At 38.2% G+C, this 26,650-nt stretch overlaps 1 protein-coding gene across 1 annotated transcript in view; it reads left to right on the top strand.

The window, feature by feature from the left end:
* LOC127621740 (serine/threonine-protein kinase MRCK alpha-like) overlaps positions 1-26,650 on the top strand; it is a 93,262-nt gene that overhangs the window by 43,860 nt on the left and 22,752 nt on the right. Inside the window, exons 4-17 of the mRNA XM_052095451.1 lie at positions 181-276; positions 1,266-1,414; positions 8,184-8,277; positions 8,382-8,582; positions 9,780-10,028; positions 10,536-10,615; positions 10,955-11,115; positions 14,170-14,292; positions 15,529-15,662; positions 19,644-19,886; positions 20,199-20,309; positions 22,607-22,857; positions 23,193-23,298; positions 26,353-26,477. Coding sequence (XP_051951411.1) covers positions 181-276; positions 1,266-1,414; positions 8,184-8,277; positions 8,382-8,582; positions 9,780-10,028; positions 10,536-10,615; positions 10,955-11,115; positions 14,170-14,292; positions 15,529-15,662; positions 19,644-19,886; positions 20,199-20,309; positions 22,607-22,857; positions 23,193-23,298; positions 26,353-26,477 — 2,123 coding nt within the window. The remainder of the gene's footprint in view (positions 1-180; positions 277-1,265; positions 1,415-8,183; positions 8,278-8,381; positions 8,583-9,779; positions 10,029-10,535; positions 10,616-10,954; positions 11,116-14,169; positions 14,293-15,528; positions 15,663-19,643; positions 19,887-20,198; positions 20,310-22,606; positions 22,858-23,192; positions 23,299-26,352; positions 26,478-26,650) is intronic.

Here is a 26,650-nt window from a genome sequence, read left to right as displayed (position 1 = left end):
TGATCTTTACCCATGACATGAGAAACCTGTTAAAACAAACATTTCTTGCTCTATATGATTCAGAAACCATTCCTCTCAGTATAGACCCCAAATAGACCCCTTGGTTGTGGGTCAGTCCAAGCATTTTTGATTGCTGAAAGTGTAATGTGGTTTTCTTTGACATTTCCCCTCTTTCCTCAGACGGCATGTTTTCGGGAGGAACGGGACGTGCTGGTGAACGGGGACAGCCAGTGGATCACGACATTACATTATGCTTTCCAAGACGAGAACAACTTGGTGAGTGAGACGGTGTTTCCTGCATTTCTGTTTGCTACAGTTACAGAATCCATAGTTTCACAGTGAAATACATTTTGTTTCTTAATTTATGAGCTTGTCAAAACTATTGCTGTGTACTCAAGGTTTGTGAAACTTTCATCAGTATAATTACTGACTGGTTGTTCATATGACAATGTGGAGTTAAAGATAGACATTTGCAACAGATTTATTTTCATAATTAATATTTGAATTATACAGAATTTATTTCCGGTCCACTTATCTGGTTGGACAAGTTGCTTTCCTTCCAAGAGTGCTAATATTTTTCTATAAAAACACTGTTTGGATTGCTCCGCTTGTATTCACAGCATTCAACAGGCTGTCGGCAACATGCAGCGTTTGGTCCTGCTTTGGATTTGTTTAGAACTATTTTCATTTGAATAGCAATGTTGTGTTGATTTCTGTTGGACTTTTATGGCTTTAAATTAAGTAATCTTTGATGGTTACAGGTTTGGAGGTGGATTGGCTCATAACTTCAAGAGACAGATATTCTAAAGGCACAATGAGTAACAAAAGCATCTGAAACCTCCAGTTTTGTTATCATTTGCCATAAGATTAAAAGGGGGAGATAATGTGAAGATCATCAGTCACTGGTTATGGAGAGTTTCATGGGATAGCAGCGTAAATATTTAACTGTGCCGTTTTTTTTATGTAAGGTTATGGGAGAAGAGAGACTCTTTTATTAAGTATTATCAACTGTGCGCCATGAGTGGGAGATTTTGGGAATAAAACTGGAGGAACAGAGTGATAAAGAGGTTTATAGAAGAAAGAATGCCATGGGTAATTGAGATAGTATGAATTAATCCGAGGGAAGAGTGACAAGGCAATTTTAAAGATGTAGGCTGCTTGCGATTACCAAAAGATTTATGTCTTTTTTTTTTCATCCCCTCCAGAATGTTTTTTCTCCTCCACTATTTCTTTCTAATTCCCTCCCTGTTTCTTTCTCCTCTCAGTACCTGGTTATGGACTACTATGTAGGGGGAGATCTGTTGACACTGCTCAGTAAGTTTGAAGATCGTTTACCTGAGGACATGGCCAAGTTTTATCTGGCTGAGATGGTGCTGGCTATTGACTCTGTACATCAGCTACATTATGTTCACAGGTGAGCCCTTTCTCTCTCTGCAAATTAATTGGAACCATATCACACCTGATTTGGGACTCTTTATTTCCTGTGAGTCTTGATATCTCTAAATGAAATGTTTTTGAACTAGAGGGGCAATTAAAGGAACATTACTGGTTAAATACATGTTTTATCAACAATTTAACGGATGTATAATTATATGTATAATAATTTCTAATTGTACTTCAATTTGTAAAAAAGAAAAAAAAAAAAAAAAAAAAAGAAAAAAGAATGTTCACATGTGCAGTTATAGTCAAGCTAGTCGCTAGTTTGCCTAGTCGCATGTCCTATCACCTCTGTCTTTCAGAGCATGAGCACAACACTGAATAACATACCAATTGTGGTCCAATTAACATGTACAAGCTGGACAAATCCAAGCTACAGCTGCATTTTCTAGGCCTGTTAGTCTGACTTCACAGAAATTGGAATGGAAAGATTTCTGTCTGTATTATATGACATTTTAAAAGTAAGTAAATTACATGTAAAAGTACTGAGTACCTTGACCCATAGACTTCTATTGTAAGTGCATTACTTACTGTAAATGTGATTTATATTTTTTTACAAACTGAGGGACTAGTCAATATAATTGCCTGTGGTAATTGATAGCATGTATTCTTTTTTTTATTTAGTTGTGAATATTTCTTTATTAAATGCCATTATATTAGGAAGAAGTGATTCTTTAGGACAGTTTCACTGCTTTTTATTGTTATATCAATCAACAACAAAGAACACTGAAGTCAGAGAAGCAGAAAAGACCATGTTTAGTCTGAGTCATGGTTGAATTGGAACCCATCTTCAGTTATCACACAGGAAGTGGCCTCTCCACATTTGCGTAATGATAGACAGCAGTTGCATAAAGTCCTAGCTGTGATAAATGTGTTTGTACTGGGACTTTGGGTGTGCTTCAACAGGCTTTAATTAATCCCACGAAGCACATTTGGTACATATACAGACATCATTTCTCTAATGTACTCACATTCTTCTCATAAATTTAAATGCAGCTGTTGTATTCTTGGTTTACCAATTGCACACTGTGTTTGGGTCAGCCAGAGGGACAGGCAGAGGGAAGTTTAAGGCAGTAATCATGGGGTTAGAGGTGTGGTCAACTCTACTCTCGTGAGATTTGGCACGCCTGGTTTGAGGAGGGTGGGAACAGCATGGATTGGTCTCAAGGGATGGGATTGGTGTGGGTGTGTTTTTGAATGAGCAAACCGTTTTGAAGGCTGAGCATATGGGAATAAGTGTATCTGTGTATGTATGTCAGTTTGCAAGAATGCACAGTCATGAGTTGACATTTAACAATGCACCATATCAGAAAACTGACTTTAAGGAATAGTTCACACCAATATGAAAATTCTGTCATCATTTACAGCATTCACCCTCATGTTGTTTCAAATCCATATGGCTTTCTGTCTTATGTGGAACACAAAAGGTGTCATTTTGAATAATGTCATGTTCATTTATTTCTGTACCATGGTATTCAATGGTCTCACTTTAAAGTTAAAAAAAGGGACCCACAAGTGTCATACATTTAGACCATGCAACTGCATGCATCATTTTCCAAGTTTTCTAAAGGCATACAATAGGCTTTAAAGGAGTAGTTCATCCAAAAATGTAATTTCTGTGATCATGTACTCACCCTTATGTTGTTTCAAGCCCATATGGCTTTCTTTTTACCATGGAACCTTATAGGAGTTTAAGTTCAGCAGAATGCTCATGCATTTCATAGTGAGAATAAATGGGGACAAAAAAGCACATCTAAAAATGTAATGAGACTCAAAGTTTTTTTAAGCCATGCACTTGTACCAAGAACAATACAATCAGATGTACGAATGTCATTCTGTAAACATTTAATGCACAATTTAAAATCACATTATGTCTTCGTTGTGATGATTAAACCGCAAAAACTCAGATTTAATTAGATAAATACTGTATTTAGTTTGCATGTGCTGTGTGCTTCAAAATGGATTGTGCCGACACTGGCTGCTCATACCATTTAGAAATTGAAATTGACGTCATTGAAATAAAATGTATTTATTTTTCTTGTATATATTGTCAACTAAATCGTATATATTGTCAACTTGGCATGACACGTCTTCCACGCAAAGAAAGTCATACCAGTTTGTAATGATATGACCAGGGCCAAATTGATAGTTTGCAACTGCTTTCGGGTACTTGAATAACGTATAAAGTGTGAGTAAGGGCAGCCGGTGGACTTTCTGGTGCCCTCCTAGGGTAAGATGGTGTCCCCTATGGAGTTATGCCCTACGCAGACTGTGTAGTATGCGTATAGGGAGCGGCAGTACTGGATAAGATGGTAAGTAAATGATGACAGAATTTTCAATTTCGGATTAACTAATCCTTTAAATGGATTAAACTGTATGCACTCCATGTTCTCTTCCTATAGTGTCTTTAAACCATTTCAAAAGAATTTTGTTTCTGTCTTAATTCACATTTACAATTTAAAATATCCTTCACACATTGTTTCCAGTCGCCATGCAGGTCACATTATCTTGCTGCTCCCCTGAAAGCTTCTTCCAGGAACAGCTTGGAGTGCTTGCTTTCACCCGGCCCTCATTAGACTAAGTGGGCAAGATGTTGTGCTAAAGTGGAGGATTTTTAGAGATTGTGCTTGTAAGTTGTGTTAAGTACCTGGTTACTCTCGGACAGATATTTGCATAGGGTGCCCTCTGTGTTTATCAAGCCCTTCGAGAAGAGGACCTGCCCATGTCACAGCTGAAGAGCCAGCCAGACACACTAGCATCTGCCCTTGTATGTGTTTTTGTTGTGTGTGACCACTGCATTATGTGTGTCTTCACTGGGTTATTGATCATGAATGCTATTGATTAATGCCTTGTGTGTGATGTAAGGTCCCTTGTCTCAGCTGATTCCTAAAGAGAAGCTGGAATTTTATTTGCCAACAAGACATGGCTCATCGCACCTCATAAGTCAAGAAGTAATCTCTTGTTACCTGTAAAGATTCCCATATTAAAGAGAGATATACACAGTCGTTGCCTGGCTGATCTCATAAAGAGCTTTGTTTGGCAATACCAGTGGCGGTCTTAATGCTTGTAAAACAGCTTTTTATTGAACCAGAGTGCCTTGACCTACAAGTTGAAGTTTCCAAATACTTATTAGAGGTCTTTGGATCAAGATCATGTAATGGATTGAGCTCAGTACGATAAATGATTGTTGAAATGCATCCAGCATCCTTATCCAATGAGTCCCACTCCCCTCTCTCTCTCTTCCTGTGTGTAGTTGACCAGTTCCCTCTGTGGTAGGCATGAGGCAGGGCCAGATGGTGCTTACAGATGGCTATTGTGGTCATAAAGTGGGATTACCTCCCTCTGCTCGCAGTCCACTGCTCCTTAAGATGGCAGCCGGGGACAGAGTCTCCCAATTATCACAGACACTACAACCCCTGCTGACCAGACCAAGCCCCATAATGGAGCATTACAAAGTGAATGGCTTTTAGAATAGCAGGAGGCATGGGGCCAGGTTAATCAAGTTTAACATAGATTTAAGGCAAGCCAGGTTTAACATACTACCAATGTTAAATTTAAACACGCTTGACTGAATTTACAGTATGTTTCTGATAATCTTAAAAACCTTTTGATCTAATCTTTAATGTTTAAAACAAGTTTTTCTGAAATGCTTTATTTGTGTATACTTATGTATTTCTACACAAAACGTATTTTATTTTTTTTTCAGTTTTTTTTTTGTTTTTGTTTTTTGCATTGTTTTGTTTTGTGCTGTATTTTTGCTTTGCTTTGTTTTTTTTGTTACATTATGTTATGTTTTGTTCGGTTAGGTGTTGCTTTGTTTTGTTTGTTTGTTTTCTTTCGTTTTTTACCTTTTGTTTGATTTTGTTTTTTGTTGCTTTTGTTTGATTTTGTGATGTTTTGTGTTGTGTACCGGATAGTGAAGGAAAAGCAGCCAACATGTGCGCAGCATACATAGAAACGCCTTAAATTCTGTTAAAATAGCATTTCAGGTGGATACCTCTAAGTTGATTGAGAAAATGGTCATAGCTTTAATCAAGGCAAAGGGTGGCTACTTATATCAGAAATATAAGATGGTTTGGTCATTTTTGGTCACCATATAATTCCCATACTTCCATTTGCACTATTTCAGAGTTTTGAAGACTTGAATATTATTCAGTCTGAAATGTGGAAATTAGTGATAATAAAGGTTAAGTGTGTCTAAACTAAGTGTGTCCAAACTATTGACTGATTTTAAAGGCAAGCTTGGTTACTACTTGATCTTTAAAGCAATATCAAAAAACACACAGCTGGAATGATATTGAGAATACTCAAGTCTGAATAGCTATCATCATCACCTGCTATACCCTAAACAGTTTACACATTGTTTGCTGTAAACTAAGTTAGCCTAAACCCTTGTTAGCTCAAGTGCAAATCTATGGGCTCCGTAGCGCACATTTGTTTGTTATGTGTTTTTTAGCGGCTCAGTGTCTTGCTACCTCCTTAATTGGTTTAGCGGGTGCTGCTTTATGCTGTTTGCTCTGTGGCACAGCACCATGACGCTGAGAATGGCCTGATCAAGCCAAGAGGAAACCGTTAAAGACCATAGTGACAGATTGAGGAAAAGGAGAGGTCTGGGTAGTGTGCAGGAAGTAATTTGGTAATGGATTATGGATATTTAGAGGTTTGCTAAAGGGCCTGAATGGACCTGACAAACTGGGTTTGGGTCAGATTTTGATGTAAGATAATAGATAGAAAAATAAAAGATCATTGTTTAATGCAGGGATTGGTCAGTTCTGCAGTCTGTTGTATTCCCGGGTAGTTGACTACATACTTTTGTAAAGTTGACATGTCCTGCAGTGTAACATGTTATACTATATAAAATTGTTTGAAACAGCAGTTTGCTATTTCTGTCTAGGAACTATGTGCTATGTATGTCATTTAAGACAAAGACTATTTCAAATGAACTAGTGAAGAAAAAAAGCAAGGTGATGGAAAAATTGTGAAATGTTACAGGACCTAATGCCATTTACCTTATACATTCATATACATTTTATTCTAATGTCTTGATGTTGGTGAGCAATTTAGTGTTCGGAAATGTTGACAATACCAGTTGGATAATATGGGTCACAAGGTTTTGTTTATGGGGTTGGGCTCTGACATCTTGCCCCACAGGTGGTTTTTGCATTGTGATATCAGTTGTTGCGATGAACGAACACTTAAAACATTGTGTAACACTTTACAAAAATGGTTCTATATATTTCCATTAGTTAATACATTAGGTATACAGTAATTACTAACAATCATGGTTAATTTATCAAATGTAATATTAATATAATATATTAATTTAAAAATGTGCTATGGTTCATTGTAAGTTTATGTAACTTTAAACCTGAAAACGTAGTAGTATATGAAGAAATAAACATTAACCATGTTTAATAAATGCTATGAAAGTACTGTATGTTAATTTAAATAATTTGTGTACCAAATTTTCACGTGAGCACCCTTATTGTTACAAAAAGATCATTGTTGCCTTTTGCTGGTTTTTGTTTTCAGTTTGATTTATTAATGGTCAGATTACTTATGAAATTTGACACTCAAAACAGGAGTGCTGTATATTATAAACATTGGTGTTTTGTTCCATTATTTGGTGTGGATGGAGGTCAAGCCATTATGGAAAAAGTTACACCACCCACTGAGTTTCTCACACACTCACAGACCGAAATATGTGTGTTAAATTCCTACTACAGGTTTCAGTTTAGCACTCTGTTCAACTGCCTGCCTCTCACCTCACACCAATGCACTCATCGTCTTTTCTTGCACATTGCTGATAATAATCAACACTTGGAATAAAAAAAAATCTCTCTACCTTCTACTGCTGCCCTCACTCAGTATATGCAAACCCCCCATGGTGCCAGGTCCATAAACCGTGGTAATAATATAGAGAAATACCATTGTTTCTGGTTACCCACAGAAGCTAAGCAGAGTTGAGCTTGGTCAGTACCTGGATGGTAGACCTCCTGGGGAAAACTACTTTTGTAGCTGGAAGAGGTGTTGGTGAGGCCAGAAGGGGGCGCTCACCCTACTGTCTGTGTGGTGGTGGTGTAGTGGCTAAAGCACAGGGCTGTTAATCAGAAGGTCGCTGGTTCGAACCCCATGTCCACCACCATTGTGTCCTTGAGCAAGGCACTTAAATCCAGGTATTTCCGGGGGGATTGTCCCTGTAATAATTGCACTAAGTCGCTTTGGATAAAAGCGTCTGCCAAATGCGTAAATGTAAATGTAAATGTCCTAATGCTCTAGTATAGTGATGGGGACACTATACTGTTAAAAAAAGCACCATCTTTCAGATGAGACGTTAAACCGAGGTTCTGACTCTCTGTGGACATCAAAAATCCCAGGGCACTTCTTGTTAAAGAGTAGGGGTCTAAGACCTGTGTCCTGGCCAAATCTGCCCATTGGCCTCCTAAATATCGCCTATATATAAATTGGATTCATCACTGTACTCTCTCCTCTCCACCAATAGTTGGTGTATGGTGGGTGTTCTGGCGCACTATGGCTGCCACCGCATCATCCAGGTGGATGCTGCACACGGGTGGTGGTTGAGGAGATTCCCCCTATACCCTATACTATGTAGAGTGCTTTGCGTGTCTAGAAAAGTGCCATATAAATGTAATTAATTATTATTATTAATACTATGGTACTTTTTTGTGGCTGCTGATTTGCTGATATTATAGAACTTTTGTGCTTGTTTGTGTTTGTATAATCAGGGATATTAAGCCAGACAATATCCTGATGGACATGAACGGTCATATCCGATTGGCTGACTTTGGCTCCTGCCTCAAACTCATGGAAGATGGAACAGTGAGTTCAACATTCAGTCCTAATTTTCTCATAATTTCTGAATCTCAGTACGTGTCAAGTTATAACTTCCTCTCTTCTTGTGCTTTGTACCTGTTTTCTCTCAGGTCCAGTCCTCTGTGGCAGTTGGGACTCCGGACTACATCTCTCCAGAGATCCTGCAGGCTATGGAGGATGGGAAGGGAAAGTACGGGCCGGAGTGTGACTGGTGGTCTCTGGGTGTTTGCATGTATGAAATGCTTTATGGAGAGACGCCTTTTTATGCCGAGTCCCTGGTGGAGACCTACGGCAAAATCATGAACCATAAGGTGAGATTGCATCATGTCAACATGTCAACATGTGATAGATTTTGTGCATCAATAATTTGACAGATCTTTCACATATAGTTATTCCTGGTGTGTATGTAATCATGGAGTTAAAAGTGAAGTGTGTCATTTTTTTCAATGTAAATCTTTTAAATTAAAATACTTTTTTCTATCCCATTTTAATATGCAAAGACAACTGTAATCAGCTATCAGACATCATTCCGTTTGTTCATTCTGGCATTACAAAATGGTGTCAACCAATGGTATGAGTTTGGGGCGGGACTATCTGTTTCTCCATCCATTGGCAGATTTGGGGTGTGTTTGAAAGGAAATTGGTTTGACAAAAGTAATTATTTATGGAATTCCATTTGAAGATTCATCACATAGAAATTACACACTTCAGCTTTAATCGTGGAGGTTAACTTCTGAAATTTTGAAGTTTGTGACTAAGTAGCTTAATCTCTTAGTAACCTTTTTTTCTTTTGCTTAGAATAAAACAACAAAGTCATTATGAGTGAATTTAAAATTCTTTTTGTCTTTCCTTTACTATTTTATTCTGGATTAGTCATCTGAACCTAACAATGAGGTAAAAATGCACCTTTTCATCAAGGTTCATTGAGTTCTGTCAGGGTTCCCCTGGTCATAGAAAACCTTTGTTTTGTCGCAAAAAAAATTATTTCCAGGCTTGGAAAATTCATGGAAATTAATAAAATCCTAAAAAGTCATGGAAATGTCTTTTGCGAATATACTGTACACTCACAGAGCACATTATTAGGAAGAAATTTAGACCTATTTATTCATGCGATTATCTAATCAGCAAATCATGTGGCAGTAGTGCAATGCATAAAATCATGCAAATACGGGTCAGGAGCTATAAGTGAATGTCCATTTTCCAGTTTTGCTAAGTTAAAATAAATTGGTTAGAAATTGCTATTTGTGAATGAAATCAAAATATTCTTAATCACAAACGACTGGAAAAGTCATGGACATTTTTTGGTCAAAAGGTGTGGGAACCCTGTTTTGTGCATAGCTGTATTATCTAGGACTTTGCCATGACTTATCTAGTAGAGCACATCATAAACCAGATGTAACTCTGTACTTTGTAAACTAGTGTAGTTTGCCAGAGATCTGCTGAATTAAGAAAGTCTTGCTCCACAGATATCCACACCCTCACAAATATTCCATCTCTTTCATTCCCAGGAGCGATTTCAGTTTCCCCTTCAGATGACAGATGTGTCTGATGACGCTAAAGATCTGATTCGACGGCTCATCTGCAGCAGAGAACACCGACTGGGCCAAAACGGCATTGATGACTTTAAACAGCACCCGTTTTTTGCCGGCATCGACTGGGACAACATCCGCACCTGCGAGGCTCCCTATATCCCTGATGTCAGCAGCCCCACCGACACCTCTAATTTTGATGTGGATGACGACTGCCTCAAAAACTGTGTATGTGTCTTATTTCATTCTCTTATATTAGAGACCATGTAAAGCCAAGGTTTTCTACAGAGGGCCTGCAGAACATGAGTTACTGCAAGGGGTCAATGAACAGATGTACTGTATAAAACCTATAGAATTTTGTATGAAATCAAAATAAAACTATTTAAAATATATAAAAACATTTCATGTTATACTCATATTTGACTACTTAAATGTAATTTCAGAATATATTTCTTAATGTGGTTAATAATACATTTAGCCTGACAGATCAGTAGTTCTGTTTAAACATAAATATATATATTAAAATACAATAATAGTTTATGAATGCAAATTAGCAGATGATATGAAGCATTATATTATTAAATAGTGTTTATATGTAACTGTTCATTCAGTGATCATTTATATAAGTTTAAATTTTTTCCCACACAAATGCCTTAGTCAGCTGTGTAGTTGATAGATTATGCATACATTTCCACCTTTTGAGTCTTGTTTTTTTTTTTTTTTTAAATATTCTAGGAGACGTTGCCACCACCTTCCCACACAGCATTTTCTGGACACCACCTCCCATTTGTTGGCTTCACCTACACAAGCAAATGGTGAGTCAGAAGATTATTTATTCATCATGCCTTCCTAAGTAAGGTATGTATGTTTGAAGTCACTTTGCCAATTTTATTTAATCTGTATATCATCATGTGTTTGTGATTAATCCTTGAGGAATTGAAGTCCCTTATTAAATTAAAAGCCCATATATGTCACAAAGATGAAAGTCTTTATAGTTTTGGTGAACATGCCCAAAATGCTGTTAACATGTCCTTTAAACATATCCATCTTGAAATATATGGAAAATGTCATGTTTCAGCCTTAGTATTATGCAACAAGAAATCTCTATTCTACTCTTTATTTAAATATTCTGTGTGGTGTGTGTGGATGTGTAGCACACTGTCAGACCGAGGTTGTCTACAGGAGTCTATTGGACCTGCACAGGTAGATGCTGATCTACAACGCAGTCTGGAGGAGAGCCTGGCCTCTGAGGCCTATGAGAGAAGGATTCAACGCCTAGAACAGGAGAAGACCGAACTTTCCCGCAAGTTACAAGGTGAGGACTAAAAACACAAACACAATCAGAGGTTCTTAATTGGTTCTGATTGAGGACCAAGATTTTACATTGGACATCACATTTTGACCCAACAATGTACCAAAAATGTTTGTTGTACAAAAAGTAAACAAGATGTCTGTAAAATCAAACATTACAATTATTTATATTACCAAAAAATGCATGTGCCAAAAAATATGCAAGTGAAATTGAAATTCAATGTAGTTTGGTTTTGCTCATGGTTTTGAGGATGAGGGCATGGCACTCAGCCTACCCTTGATGGAAACTGACTATGTTTACATGAACACCAGAAATCGGCTTATTGCGAGAAAGCTGCGTATTGTGAGAAAGCGGTGTTCCCGTTTACATGCTCTGTATAAGCGCTGTACTCTTTACTCCAGTATACATGTGGCTCGGTCATTAAGTAGCTTTCCACAGTAACAATTTTCCTGTGATGCTTGTGTAAATAACAAACATGGCATCCGAGGAAGACTTCAATATATTATTCTCTGTTGCTTCGCTTTATTTCCAGATATTCCAGAGTTGTTGCTGTTTTGGTTTCCTTACCCTTCGAAATTGCGCTTCAATAGTGGGGTTTCCCTCTTTCTTAAAACTCCGGGATTCCCTCAATGTATGAGTGCATATACGTTAACGTGAGGGGCCGTCGATATTTTACAGTGTGTTTATAAATGGGTATAGTTTATACTCTTTCTTTTCCCACTGTACTCCCAGAAATGTTTTGTTGACTTGCTGTTGGGCTCCATCCTATGACGTTTGTTATTTGGTCTGATCCACGCTCATGCGCACTCTTCAAAAACCTGTTAAAACACCATGTAAGTGTTTACATGGCCACATAAGTAGCTTTCTCTGGGAAAACCTAGGTGTGTTAAACTGCTTTCTCTTAATCCCTTAAACTGCATAAGGAAATCGACATTCTGAAACATAATGTAAACGAGAATGCAGATTTCCTTACCCCGTTTAAGGGATTAAGAGAATTTAAGCTTTCTTCAATGACCCTGGAATAAACCGCTTTCTTAAGTGCATGTAATACGAGGTCAGAGATGAATTTGCACCAAAATACTGTAGTTTGATTGGATGCAGATCATTTGCTCGTCCCATTTAAAAGTAAATGTATTTTTCTATCCTTTACAATTATATTGTGCACTTATATATATTTTATATGTTTAGCATTGTTGCATGTTGAGAAATAATGCTCTAAAAATCATATTTGTCTACTTCTACGGTTCTCACTTATAGGGCTGTCATGATTAATTGTCAAACAAATAATTGTGATTTATGATGATTAATTGTCCTTTTAGTGCTTTCATGATTGTCACATAAATTGTCATATTTCTTATGGTGCATGTGTGCTTCATACATCTTGAGTCATTTTTACATATTTAACTCCAAATATATAAATCAAATAATACAATAGGGATATAAGATTTCCTTTTAAGGCTTTAAAACTATATGAATGACATTAAAATATGTTTTTAGATATCAAAATATTTTTAAATACTTAACTAAATTTGACCAAAGAGGCACATTTTTTGGTCAATTTGACATTTACATGTTGTTTTTGGAACTCATTTTTATATTTATATATATAATATATATATAACAATTTCACACGTTTATTCAGTTTGATAAATTTTATTAAAATGCAATTAATCGCAATGCCCCCGGACCATAATAAGGAAGATTCCTGAGAAATGCAAGCTTGTAGTACCACCTATTTACTGCAGAGGGCAGCAATTGAAATTTCTACTGTGTGGCAATGCGCAGTTTATGTAGTGAAGAAAAACACCCTTGAGCAGACACATAACACAAACATGCGTTACATTCTTACGGTCAAAGTACTTGATGGAGCGCAAATTTGAACTTAGTGATCTCAATACGTGTGCTAATTGTTAAACTATATTTAACTTGACACATTGACCTAAAAATGTTATGTTTATGACACCCGAGACGCTACACAAGCATGTCTGATGCTTGTTGAAATTGACGGGTCCTTAAACAAGCCCTCATAAATCACGAACTGATTGACAAATTCACTTGCGAAATGGATTGCTGTGAACTGTATGCCAATGATTGACTTCTGATCAATAATATGGTGGTAAACAATACATTGTATTCTAAAGCCACCTTTTGTATTGTCTTATCAGTGATGAACTCTTCTGCCAAAAGAATGTAATGCACTTTAATTATCTGAATATTATATATATATATATATATATATATAAGATAACTATGTATAGTTATTTCATCTTTATATATTGTATTTTTGTTATATGAGGGGCTTTCTCAGCAAATATTTGTATATGCAATTAAATGTGATTAATCACGATTAATTAATTACTGACACCATGGAATTAATTTGATTTAAAAAATGTAATCGATTGACAGCCCTAATAAATAAATACATATATATATATATATATATATATATATATATATATATATATATATATATATATTTTATTGCATTGATATTATATAGCTAATATAATATTATGTTATATTAAGCAATAGTAAAATATTTCTGTCCCAATTTTTTACTTTTACACGTTATTTTAATGCTTTTGATGAAACCCACAAGCCATTATTTCTCATGAAGCAAAACCTTTGAGATTTCATTTTATAATTTTTCGCTCCACAGAAATAAGAGTAAGCGTGCTGCGTGTGTCCCCTACTCTGTGTCATTAACAATGTGCGAATGAACCTGCTTTGACCAGGAACATTTGCCATTACCTGATCATTAAATTTAAGTGAAACCTGAGCGCGATGCACTATCAACGTTTATTTTTGCTCATTTATATTTTCACGGGAGTTTGGCGTGAGCCTCTGCTGATGAGAGTTTTACAGGGGCTGCTCTGGGTGATGTCTGCGGTGTGGTGCTTGGAGTTTGAATGATATGCAAATGTGCCTTTCATGGCATTTATATATTCGCTTAAAATTCCCTTATTATTAAAATGTTATTGGAATTTAAAATGCACAATAATCAGACAATTATTTAATAATCGTGACAGACCTACTCACTTACATTTTGTCCCTTAGAGTCCACTCAAACAGTGCAAGCACTGCAGTGCCCTGATTCAGACTCCCCAGTGAATGCTAATAAAGAGGTTGAGATTCGGAGTTTAAAGAGTGAGATTGACATCCTGAAAAAACAGATAGCAGGTAAGAACTCCATTATGGAAGTTGTTGAGTGACGAATGACTTTGAAACATTCTGAATTGCACTAAATGAAAAAAAAAAACACATTGCTTTACCAGTAATTTTGGGGATGCAGTTTCATATGGTTGTATATTTTAAGCTTTGAATATTTCAACTGGGAAATCATTTCGAACAAATATTCACCTTCCAAATTTAAGTCCCAAAAAATATATATTTTTTATTTCATATTTATTATTCAACAGGAATTATTCTATCCATTATATTTAGCTTTGCAAATAGTATATACAATTTTACTGGTTAAAATTTGCATGAAAAAAGCAGTCGAGTACCGGTGGTGCACAATCCTCATTTGATGCTACTAGGCTTCACTTCTAGGTGGTGCAATCGGGTGTCGATGAAGACCAAGAGCAACATGGAGAGGTCCTCACCAAATAACCTGTATCACAATCTGTGTGTCATCACATTCAGCTCTGATTTGTTGGGTTATCGAAGTTTTACCTTTAGTCTTGTCAATGTACATTTTCATTACATTTGTCAACTGTAGGAATGCCGAAGTGACTAAAATGTTAACAGAATGTTGCTATAAAACTGCATTTCTTTATTATTATTATTATTGACATTTTAATTACAAACAAATCTTATAATACAATTAAGTGCACCCCCTAAAAAAAAAACAACAACAACAACAACAAAAAAAACATAACAAATGACTATACAGTATATATACAGAATACAGTATACAGAATAATAAATATTATTCAATTGACTAGAAAAAAAAATTAAAAAAAATCAGAAATCATGAAAATGTCAGTATTTTTTCCCTAGTGTTTATAAAGTTATATAAGGATGACCATATCCTACCAAATTGCAAAAACTGTGCATTTTTATTCATTACCACCACCTTGTACTAATACCAGCAATGGAAATCTGTGCAGCGCAAATGTTTTCATTTGAAATATTCACTGCTTAGATATACAATCATATGAAACTGAATCCCCGAAAAATGCTAAAGCTGTTAATGATTATTTTTTTCAATTAGTTCAATTCAGTGTATTTTTTTTTGGTTTCAAAGACATTTGTCTTTAAAATACTTCCATACTCAATATCGGGTTGGAACACACTCAAAAAGTTCTGAATTCTGGTCTTTGGTTCTTGTTGTACCATATGAATTACCCACTGTGGACTTGTGAGGCAAGTAAGATTCCTGTACAAAGACTCAGTAATGTTTTGTCTTGTCAGACTCCGGTCAACGGGAACAGCAATTGGAGGAGGCCACCACAGCCCATAGAGACCTGGAAGACTCTTCTAAGTTCATCAAGAATTTAGAGAAACGGCTAAAGAGTGTCACACAAGAGAAAGATGTCCTGCACAAGGTATGTGTTATTTTTCATTTTGTGAAAGCAAATAATTGTGCTGCTGGAAAAACCAAGTCATAGCAGCCCTAACCCTAAGATAGTCAAACTGAGCTATTTTTTGGAACCGGGTTAAACAGAACAACCAGGTCTCCACTAGCTTAGCCAAGGTTTTTGACCTTGTCCAGGCTAAAAATAAACCACTTGAACCTCCTCCCCCTTCTGAAACCAGTCTAAGGTGGTTTGCTGGCCATCACTGGTTTAAGATAACCTGGCAAAGCTGGTGTTCAGCTGGTCTAGATTATTGATTTGCTGATCCCCCTACCTGACCAATTAAAAAGTCTCCAAAAGCTATGCTTGGTAGACCAGCTATCCACAGAATGCTGGTTTAAGGCTTTTTTTTTTATCAAGGAAATGACTATAAATTAACATCTAGAAGCCATGCTATAGCCGGTCACATCGACTTTAGCTGAACCATGAAAGTTAACTGTTCAATCTTAACATGGCTTAACATTAACTTTTTGGCTAACTGGCCACTATGATTAGTGGTATTTCAAAGTCACTAGCCACTCTGAAACTAACTGAAGACTTTAACTGCATGCATTTGTTTTGGACATTTTATTTTAACAAGAACGATATGAGTTCAGCAGGACCCAAGCCTAACGATTTAAGTCATCTCTTAGAATATCTAAAGGCAAACATGGAGTAGGACAGAACAGTAGGAAAACGTTGTCAATCATTTGTCCATGAAAGTGTAGATTTCAACCCCTTTAACCATTCTAAAATGTACTTGCCTTTATTAAAGTTTACCATTGTTCTTCCAATTTTTTTATCAGTGTCATTTGTAATGATAAAGCCATTGCATCAGGTAAGACCATGGATGGCTACACATTACTGTGTTTAGGCGAATACATAGTCTTCCTAATAAATCTGCAATATATTTTTATGAAAAACTAAGAACCTAAACATGTTTCGAAACCTTTAAGTACAACTTTCACAGTTAATAATTCCATGGACTACAAAATGGATAATACAATTGAGATATTGGGTAGATTAAACTCAGTCACTATTTACTTTCATGTACAGGTGAAACTCGAAAAATTAGAATATCGTGCAAAAGTTCATTAATTTCAGTAATTCAACTTAAAAGGTGAAACTAATATATTATATAGACTCATTACAAGCAAAGTAAGATATTTCAAGCCTTTCTTTGATATAATTTTGATGATTATGGCTTACAGCTTATGAAAACCCCAAATTCAGAATCTCAGAAAATTAGAATATTGTGAAAAGTTTCAGTATTGTAGGCTCAAAGTGTCACACTCTAATCAGCTAAACACCTGCAAAGGGTTCCTGAGCCTTTAAATGGTCTCTCAGTCTGGTTCAGTTGAATTCACAATAATGGGGAAGACTGCTGACCTGACAGTTGTGCAGAAAACCATCATTGACACCCTCCACAAGGAGGGAAAGCCTCAAAAGGTAATTGCAAAAGAAGTTGGATGTTCTCAAAGTGCTGTATCAAAGCACATTAATAGAAAGTTAAGTGGAAGGGAAAAGTGTGGAAGAAAAAGGTGCACAAGCAGCAGGGATGACCGTAGCCTGGAGAGGACTGTCAGGAAAAGGCCATTCAAATGTGTGGGGGAGCTTCACAAGGAGTGGACTGAGGCTGGAGTTGCTGCATCAAGAGCCACCACACACAGACGGGTCCTGGACATGGGCTTCAAATGTCAAACGTCTTACCTGGGCTAAAGAAAAAAGAACTGGTCTGTTGCTCAGTGGTCCAAAGTCCTCTTTTCTGATGAGAGCAAATTTTGCATCTCATTTGGAAACCAAGGTCCCAGAGTCTGGAGGAAGAATGGAGAGGCACTCCAAGATGCTTGAAGTCCAGTGTGAAGTTTCCACAGTCTGTGTTGGTTTGGGGAGCCATGTCATCGGCTGGTGTTGGTCCACTGTGCTTTATTAAGTCCAGAGTCAACGCAGCCGTCTACCAGGACATTTTAGAGCACTCCATGCTTCCTTCAGCAGACAAGCTTTATGGAGATGCTGACTTCATTTTCCAGCAGGACTTGGCACCTGCCCACACTGCCAAAAGTACCAAAACCTGGTTCAATGACCATGGTATTACTGTGCTTGATTGGCCAGCAAACTCGCCTGACCTGAACCCCATAGAGAATCTATGAGGCATTGCCAAGAGAAAAGTGAGAGACATGAGACCAAACAATGCAGAAGAGCTGAAGGCCGCTATTGAAGCATCTTGGTCTTCCAAAACACCTCAGCAGTGCCACAGGCTGATAGCATCCATGCCACGCCGCATTGAGGCAGTAATTAATGCAATTAATGCAAGGGGCCCAAACCAAGTACTGAGTACATATGCATGATTATACTTTTCAGAGGGCCGACATTTCTGTATTTAAAATCCTTTTTTTTTTATTGATTTCATGTAATATTCTAATTTTCTGAGATTCTGAATTTGGGGTTTTCATAAGCTGTAAGCCATAATCATCAAAATTATATCAAATAAAGGCTTGAAATATCTTACTTTGCTTGTAATGAGTCTATATAATATATTAGTTTCACCTTTTAAGTTGAATTACTGAAATGAATGAACTTTTGCACGATATTCTAATTTTTCGAGTTTCACCTGTATATCTGCTTCTTTCATAAATGAAAAAATACATGAAAGCTTCTTCACGGAAGAAAGTCCTAAGGGTTTGGATCAAGTTAAAGGTTGAATGATGACAGAATAATTATAATAATAAAAAAAGTCTTATAGATTCACCCTAATTGATTTAATTAGTATCAATAACAGTTACCAGTTATTGTTACTGCAGTAAAATCATTTTAGTTTGGATAATAATATGTATTTAAAAAAAAACTTGTAATCAATGTTGATGTTGATGCACGTTATCTTTTTACCTCTTCATTTCCATTTATAATGTCAGGACTGTATAGCAGTTAGAGAGGTTTGACTTCCTCCATATAGAGCTTTTTATTAGAATGTTCTTTGTAGAAACCAAATGGGTCGCATAAGTTTTGTGGTCTCCGCTGGTTGCCACGATATCGAAGCCCATCTGAATCTAGCAAGTTTTGCTCTGCTGTCCCAGAGCTCTGGCTCTCTCTCTGGAGCACACCGATGTATGTTGTGGCGCTTCGCATGAAACCACGCCTCATTCTAATCGCTGAGATGTGCATGTCAGATATGACAAGCATATTTATTGCTTATAAAATGCTGGATGCGAGATGAATACAATTAACTTTGCTTCGGCTGCGGTCACCTGCCAAAAGTGGCTAGTAATTGTGACTGAGTTATCCGCCACTGCCGATTTTTACCTGCATTTGATGGGTGTTAATGTCAAGCCCTGCTTACCATTACATGCCTGATACTATTTAGTAAGTTAAATTACATTTTATTCTATTTGATTACTTGTGTTAAAATTAGTTCACCTAATTTTGTGATGAAAATTCTCTCATCATTTACTTACCCTAATGCCATGCCAGATGTGCATGACTTTCTTTCTTCTGCTGAGCAGAAATAATATTTTAAGAATATTTTGCTCCAAAAAGAATATCAGCATAAACTTAATATGTAAGTGTCCAGTTTTTCAATCTATATCTTCAGAAGTGTGGGTTGTGGGTGAGAAAAAGACAAATATTCCTTTTTTACTTAAAAAAATTATCTTCCCTGCCCAGTAGGCGGTGATATGCACAATGAATGCAAGTCACCAAAAACAAAAGAAGAAGAACCTGGAAGTGTATTTATAGTAAAAAGAAAAGTACTTAAATATTGATCTGTTTCTCACCCACATCGCTTCTGAAGATATGAATTCAACCACTAGAGTCTTGTGGATTACTTTTATGCTGCCACTGTGTCCATTTTTGTACTCGTTCACTTGCATTTTATGGACGGACAGAGCTGAAATATTAGTCTAAAAATCTTCATTTTTGTTCACATCTGTGTTGGCATGAGAGAACTTTCATTTTTTGGTGAACTATTCCTTTAAGGAGCTGCTTGATTTGGGGGAAAAAATGAAAGCTCAAGGGAAGGAACTGAAGGAGGCTCACACTCAGAAAAAGATGGCCATGGAGGAATTGTCTGTGCTGAACGGACAGCTAAGCGATCTGCGCTCACATAAGCAGTGGCTGAGCCGACAGCTTCGAGACAAAGAGGAGGAGCTGGAGGGAGTGTCGCAGAAACTGGAGGCTCTGCAGCTAGATATCCGCAAGTCTGAGAGAGTACGCAAAGAGGTATGTGTACGCAATGCCAAGCCATGCTATACTATAAACTACAAAAGTGTAGAGACACCTACTCAACCTTTATTATTATGGTTCCTACCATTTAAAATAATAGTAAACTCACCAAAACTATAAAACAAATTAAAAGGTTAATTAATAGCATCCATATCTTTGACTGAAAGTGTACCAGAATTTGACCTTGTGGACTTTCCTAATAGTTAAACATCAAGGATGAACCCAGAAAGGGGTTTAAATATGTAAAGTAGACTCATATATGTGTATTTGTTGGGTGTGTGTATGATGTTTGTGGTGTTTTGCTCTCAGTTTGAGGCCCAGGCTGAGGAACAGGCAACAGAAGCTCAGAAAGAAAGAAAGCTACGAGAGAGAACCGAACAGTACAGCAGACAACTGGAGGAAGATTTGGAGGGGATGAAGGTGATGTACAGTGCATTCACATTACTAGCCGCTTTTCCACTATCGGGCCAGTGCGAGCCAGGGCTATCAACTGGCCAGCCGGGGCTAATAGACTCGGACCTCAATCCAAAAGAACAAAATCTATCTACTTACCCACCATCGGGCCAATAACTCCGCAGTGTTGCCCAAAAACCCGCCCTTAATACGCCACTAGGTGCCAAAATCTCACACACCCTGCCCATTTCACAAGCAAGAGGGAAGCTCAAGCTGAGGTGTCATGTAATCTAGTTATCTAGAATATTGAGTTTATATAAAATGTAAACAGCAAGATAACTCACCGACTGAAACTCCCATGGTGTTTCAAGTAGTCTCTTCACTAACAGCGGGATGATGTCCCAGCACACCATCCATGAAAGTTCACCGAACCATGGAAAGTAATTTCTTTGGCCACCACTACACTCACCTAAAGGATTATTAGGAACACCTGTTCAATTTCTCATTAATGCAATTATCTAATCAACCAATCACATGGCAGTTGCTTCAATGCATTTAGGGGTGTGGTCCTGGTCAAGACAATCTCCTGAACTCCAAAATAAATGTCAGAATGGGAAAGAAAGGTGATTTAAGCAATTTTGAGCGTGGCATGGTTGTTGGTGCCAGACGGGCCGGTCTGAGTATTTCACAATCTGCTCAGTTACTGGGATTTTCACGCACAACCATTTCTAGGGTTTGCAAAGAATGGTGTGAAAAGGGAAAAACATCCAGTATGCGGCAGTCCTGTGGGCGAAAATGCCTTGTTGATGCTAGAGGTCAGAGGAGAATGGGCCGACTGATTCAAGCTGATAGAAGAGCAACTTTGCCTGAAATAACCACTCGTTACAACCGAGGTATGCATTTGTGAAGCCACAACATGCACAACCTTGAGGCAGATGGGCTACAACAGCAGAAGACCCCACCGGGTACCACTCATCTCCACTACAAATAGGAAAAAGAGGCTACAATTTGCAAGCGCTCACCAAAATTGGACAGTTGAAGACTGGAAAAATGTTGCCTGGTCTGATGAGTCTCGATTTCTGTTGAGACATTCAGATGGTAGAGTCAGAATTTGGCGTAAACAGAATGAGAACATGGATCCATCATGCCTTGTTACCACTGTACAGGCTGGTGGTGGTGGTGTAATGGTGTGGGGGATGTTTTCCTGGCACACTTTAGGCCCCTTAGTGCCAATTGGGCATCGTTTAAATGCCACGGCCTACCTGAGCATTGTTTCTGACCATGTCCATCCCTTTATGGCCACCATGTACCCATCCTCTGATGGCTACTTCCAGCAGGATAATGCACCATGTCACAAAGCTCGAATCATTTCAAATTGGTTTCTTGAACATGACAATGAGTTCACTGTACTAAAATGGCCCCCACAGTCACCAGATCTCAACCCAATAGAGCATCTTTGGGATGTGGTGGAACAGGAGCTTCGTGCCCTGGATGTGCATCCCACAAATCTCCATCAACTGCAAGATGCTATCCTATCAATATGGGCCAACATTTCTAAAGAATGCTTTCAGCACCTTGTTGAATCAATGCCACGTAGAATTAAGGCAGTTCTGAAGGCGAAAGGGGGTCAAACACATTATTAGTATGGTGTTCCTAATAATCCTTTAGGTGAGTGTATGTCCATTGGGCATTTTAGCGGATTTGTACCGTGCCCTCATTTATTTACCCAACCTGTACCGTTGTTTGCTGGATACACAAAATTGGAAGTTCGGTGAAACTCCGCCTTTGACATTGACCCAGCCTCAATCCCCTGTTGGCCTTGTTTGGCCCAAGGGTAATTTGGCAAAGACCATTGGTTCCGAGAATCCCACAGGCATGATGAAGCCCCGGAAATGACAGTGGGAACGCAACTGGCCCTGGCATGCACTAGCACGCCCTCATTTTGCCCGATAGGGGAAATGTGGCGATTGATAGACTGAAATATCGGTGGGGCCATATTTCTGTGTATTGGTATAGATAGATCTATAAACTAATACATTGGTATATTCGAATGGCCCATTTTGAGATTAACGACTTTACAGTGGACGTTTTGAGTTAATATTTTGTTAAATACATTTGAATGTATTAGTTATATAATAGTATTATTTCAGCCATTGACCATTTAAAACTCACATTGGTCAACCATAATTCACACATGTACTGTAGTTGATTTGGTGTCACTCATAGCACTTGCACCCTTTCTTAGCATTCACTCTTCAACTCCATCACTCTTTTTCTCCACTTCCATGTTGCACTCACATCTCTCTGTCCTGATCTTCATGCAGCAGGTGAAACAGTCCGGGCCCCCCCACACAGCTGCGAGCTCAGACCAGCAGCAGGAGCTGATGCGCGTTCGGGCTGAGCTGGAAAAGAAGAACGTGCAGTACGAGGAGGAGCTGTGTCGCCGCGAGGCGCTCCACAGCAGTGAGCTGAAGGGTCTCAAAAAGGAGCTGCATGATGTCGAGGGTCAACACCTCACACTCCAGAAAGAGATTCTCATGCTCAAAGACAAACTGGAGAAAACACGCAGAGAAAGGTACACGTGGGTCACTAAATGGGAACATATATCTTCACAGTTCAAAACTTTCAGTGATAGCATCAGGTAATTGATGCTGAATATTTGGCCTCTACTCTTATTAGAAAAATACTTCAAATGATATGTGTATATCTGCTAAATGTTTATTTTGTCAACTTATTGCATATAGATGGATTTAAAGCTAATAGACATGGACAGCAAGCAACAAAACTCCAATCTTTAATTTTTTTATTTAAATATCTTCATGGTAACATGGTAGCAGAATGTAGCTGTTCTGTAAACTTCACTGTACTGTAAACCTCTGATGTTCACCACTTCTGATATGTTTGCAACAGCCAAACAGAGCGAGAGGAGTTTGAGACTGAGTACAAGCAGAAATACGAAAGGGAGAGAGTCCATCTGACAGAAGAGAACAAAAAACTCACTAGCGAAGTGGAGAAGGTGAGATCTTAATCACTCTTAAAAACACATGTGCCATTGCTCATGATATCTATTAACCTGTCTCTTTCATCGCAAAGTATGCATCAAAAACCTGTCTGAAATCCCCCCCTTCTCCCTTGGCACTCTCTCCCCAATTCTGCAAACATTCCTAGAGAGGGATCGTAACCACACACACACACACACACACACACACACACACACCAAATGATGGCATACCAAATGATGGCACAACTTATATGTACTTTGGACTGTGGGAAAAATCGGAATCAGTCTGTCAAATAATTCTGCATGTTTGGATATATCAGATTTTAAAGGGCTCCTTAGTTTTTATGGCATGGCTTATAAACATTATTAATTTCATATAAATACCTGGAAACCCAAAACACAAAGACTGTTTAAAACAATAGTGCAGCTGTCCAGAGCTGTCATATCAAATGCCAGATTGGATGGAGGTTAGAAACAAAAGCAAGAATGATGGCATTTGGAAATAATTAAACCAGGATGTGAAATGGCTGAATAAATTTGCATTCCTTTTAAAGAGGGACCACAGAGGTTTTTATAGACATGCAGCAAAATATAATGTTTGCTTCCTGTCTTTCGTAGGATGTTCACTTTCCTACAGAAAAAAGAGATGATAAATGCTAGTGGAGTTAGTCTGGGGTAAATAATAAAATGTGCTGAAAGCGCACCTCTGCTAAACCTTTTGACGTTGAGAGCTGAATTATGAAATTGTTTTGCATTATTGGCAAGCACCACTATTGCTATTGCTCATACTTCAAATCCTTCAAAGTTTGTTGTTCCTGCATGAATGATGTCTCAAATCATGTGGCATGTTAAGAGGACATTTTTTATTTCTAGGGTTATTGATTTAACATTTTAATTTAGTTTGATTAATTATCTAAAAAAAAATAATTGTTAAATAATTTAATCATGCAATTAATCATGCCTCTCTTACCCGTATGTAAATTATGTTGTAAAAGTACATATTTTCCTAGCATCTGAGAAATTAAAGGCTTTTTACAAGCCTTGTCAGCAGGGGGCAGTCAGTGATTCTCACCAAATTTCACAGGCAGTGCCTAAATGTACCTTAGAGGACAGGGCAGGAATTTGTTTTCTGGAACAGTTTTGTGTGCCCTCACAATAAATTCTGCTTCTCACAATTGTTTGCATCCCCTCGCCATAAGTTTTATGTCCTCACAATCATTTTCTTTTTGCGTTCCCTCTCAAAAAGTTTTGCATATCCTCTCAATAAGTTTTGCATCCCCTCGCAATAACCATGGTTTGAATACAGTATACTGTATCCATATAGTATCCATGGTTTTACTATAGATTAACCATGGTAATTCTTGTTGTTACTATAGTTTTACTAGAAATACCATGGTTTTTGTGTCCCCTCAAAATAAATCAACACACAGTCATTAATGTCTAAACCGCTGGCAACAAAAGTGAGTACACTCCTAAGTGAAAATGTCCAAATTGGGCCCAATTAGCCATTTTCCCTCCCCGGTGTCATGTGACTCGTTAGTGTTACAAGGTCTCAGGTGTGAATGGGGAGCAGGTGTGTTAAATTTGGTGTCATCGCTCTCACACTCCCTCATACTGGTCACTGGAAGTTCAACATGGCACCTCATGGCAAAGAACTCTCTGAGGATCTGATAAAATGATTGTTGCTCTACATAAAGATGGCCTAGGCTATAAGAAGATTGCCAAGACCCTGACACTGAGCTGAGCACGGTGGCCAAGACCATATAGCGGTTTAACAGGACAGGTTACACTCAGAACAGGCCTCGCCATGGTCGACCAAAGAAGTTGAGTGCATGTGCTCAGCGTCATATTCAGAGGTTGTATTTGGGAAATAGACGTATGAGTGCTGCCAGCATTGCTGCAGAGGTTAAAGGGGTGGGGGGTCAGTCTGTCAGTGCTCAGACCATACACCACACACTGCATCAAATCGGTCTGCATGGCTGTCGTCCCAGAAGGAAGCCTCTTCTAAAGATGATGCACAAGAAAGCCTGCAAACCGTTTGCTGAAGACAAGCAGACTAAGGACATGGATTACTGGAACCATGTCCTGTGGTCTGATGAGACCAAGATAAACTTATTTGGTTGAAATGGTGTCAAGCGTGTGTGGCAGAAACCAGGTGAGGTGTACAAAGATAAGTGCGTCTTGGCTACAGTCAAGCATGGGGCTGCATGAGTGCTGCTGGCACTGGGGAGCTACAGTTCATTGAGGGAACCATGAATGCCAACATGTACTGTGACATACTGAAGCAGAGCATGATCCCCTCCCTTCGGAGACTGGGCTGCAGGGCAGTATTCCAGCATGATAACGACCCCAAACACACCTTCAAGATGACCACTGCCTTGCTAAAGAAGCTGAGGGTGAAGGGGATGGACTGGCCAAGCATATCTCCAGACCTAAACCCTATTGAGCATCTGTGGGGTATCTGCAAATGGAAGGTGGTTGAGCGCAAGGTCTCTAACATCCACCATCTCTGTGATGTCGTCATGGAGGAGTGGAAGAGGACTCCAGTGGCAACCAGTGAAACTCTAGTGAACTCCATGCTCAAGACGGTTAAAGCAGTGCTGAAAAATAATGGTGGCCTCACAAAATATTGACACTTTGGGCCCAATTTGGACATTTTCACTTAGGGGTGTACTCACTTTTGTTGCCAGCGGTTTAGACATTAATGGCTGTGTGTTGAGTTATTTTGAGGGGACAGCAAATTGACACTGTTATACAATTTGTACACTCACTATACAGTGTTGTCACATGAAAAGATATAATCAAATATTAACAAAAATGTGAGGGGTGTACTCAATTTTGTGAGATACTGTAATTTGTATTTTATTTTTACTTTCCCGTCCTTTAACATTCTTCCATTTTACTGTAATTTCCACCCAACTTCCATCTGTCTTCTTCCTCTCATGTAGTTAATTAAAAAGTTATCTTATGGTGCGAAAAAGTTACATATTAAAAGTAAAAATATTCCATGTAGTCTCTCAATATGTCATAAAGGCTGCAAAAAATTGGCATGTCTGTCTCTCTCTTCAGCTGAGCTCTCTGTGTGAGCTGATGAGCAGTAGTCACAGGCAGCAGGAGGAGGAGATGAGAGAGCTGGCTGATAAGAAGGAAAGTGTGGCCCACTGGGAGGCACAGATCACAGAGATCATTCAGTGGTGAGTGGAGCCCTCTACCTGCAGCCACTTGATATTACACCTGCAGAGATGGTCACTTGATGACCTTTACCTGTGTCCACATGACTGTGCAGATCCAAATGGGTGTGGTGATAATGATCCAGTGGCTTAAGAGAGAAGAGCCCTCTTGTGGCCATTCTTCACTTTAATGCATT

The sequence above is a fragment of the Xyrauchen texanus genome, chromosome 28 (genome assembly GCF_025860055.1).
Source record: "Xyrauchen texanus isolate HMW12.3.18 chromosome 28, RBS_HiC_50CHRs, whole genome shotgun sequence".
Lineage (NCBI taxonomy): Eukaryota > Metazoa > Chordata > Actinopteri > Cypriniformes > Catostomidae > Xyrauchen > Xyrauchen texanus.
The sequence above is the reverse complement of the archived record's forward strand: the minus strand, read 5'-3'. Positions and strand labels throughout refer to the sequence as shown.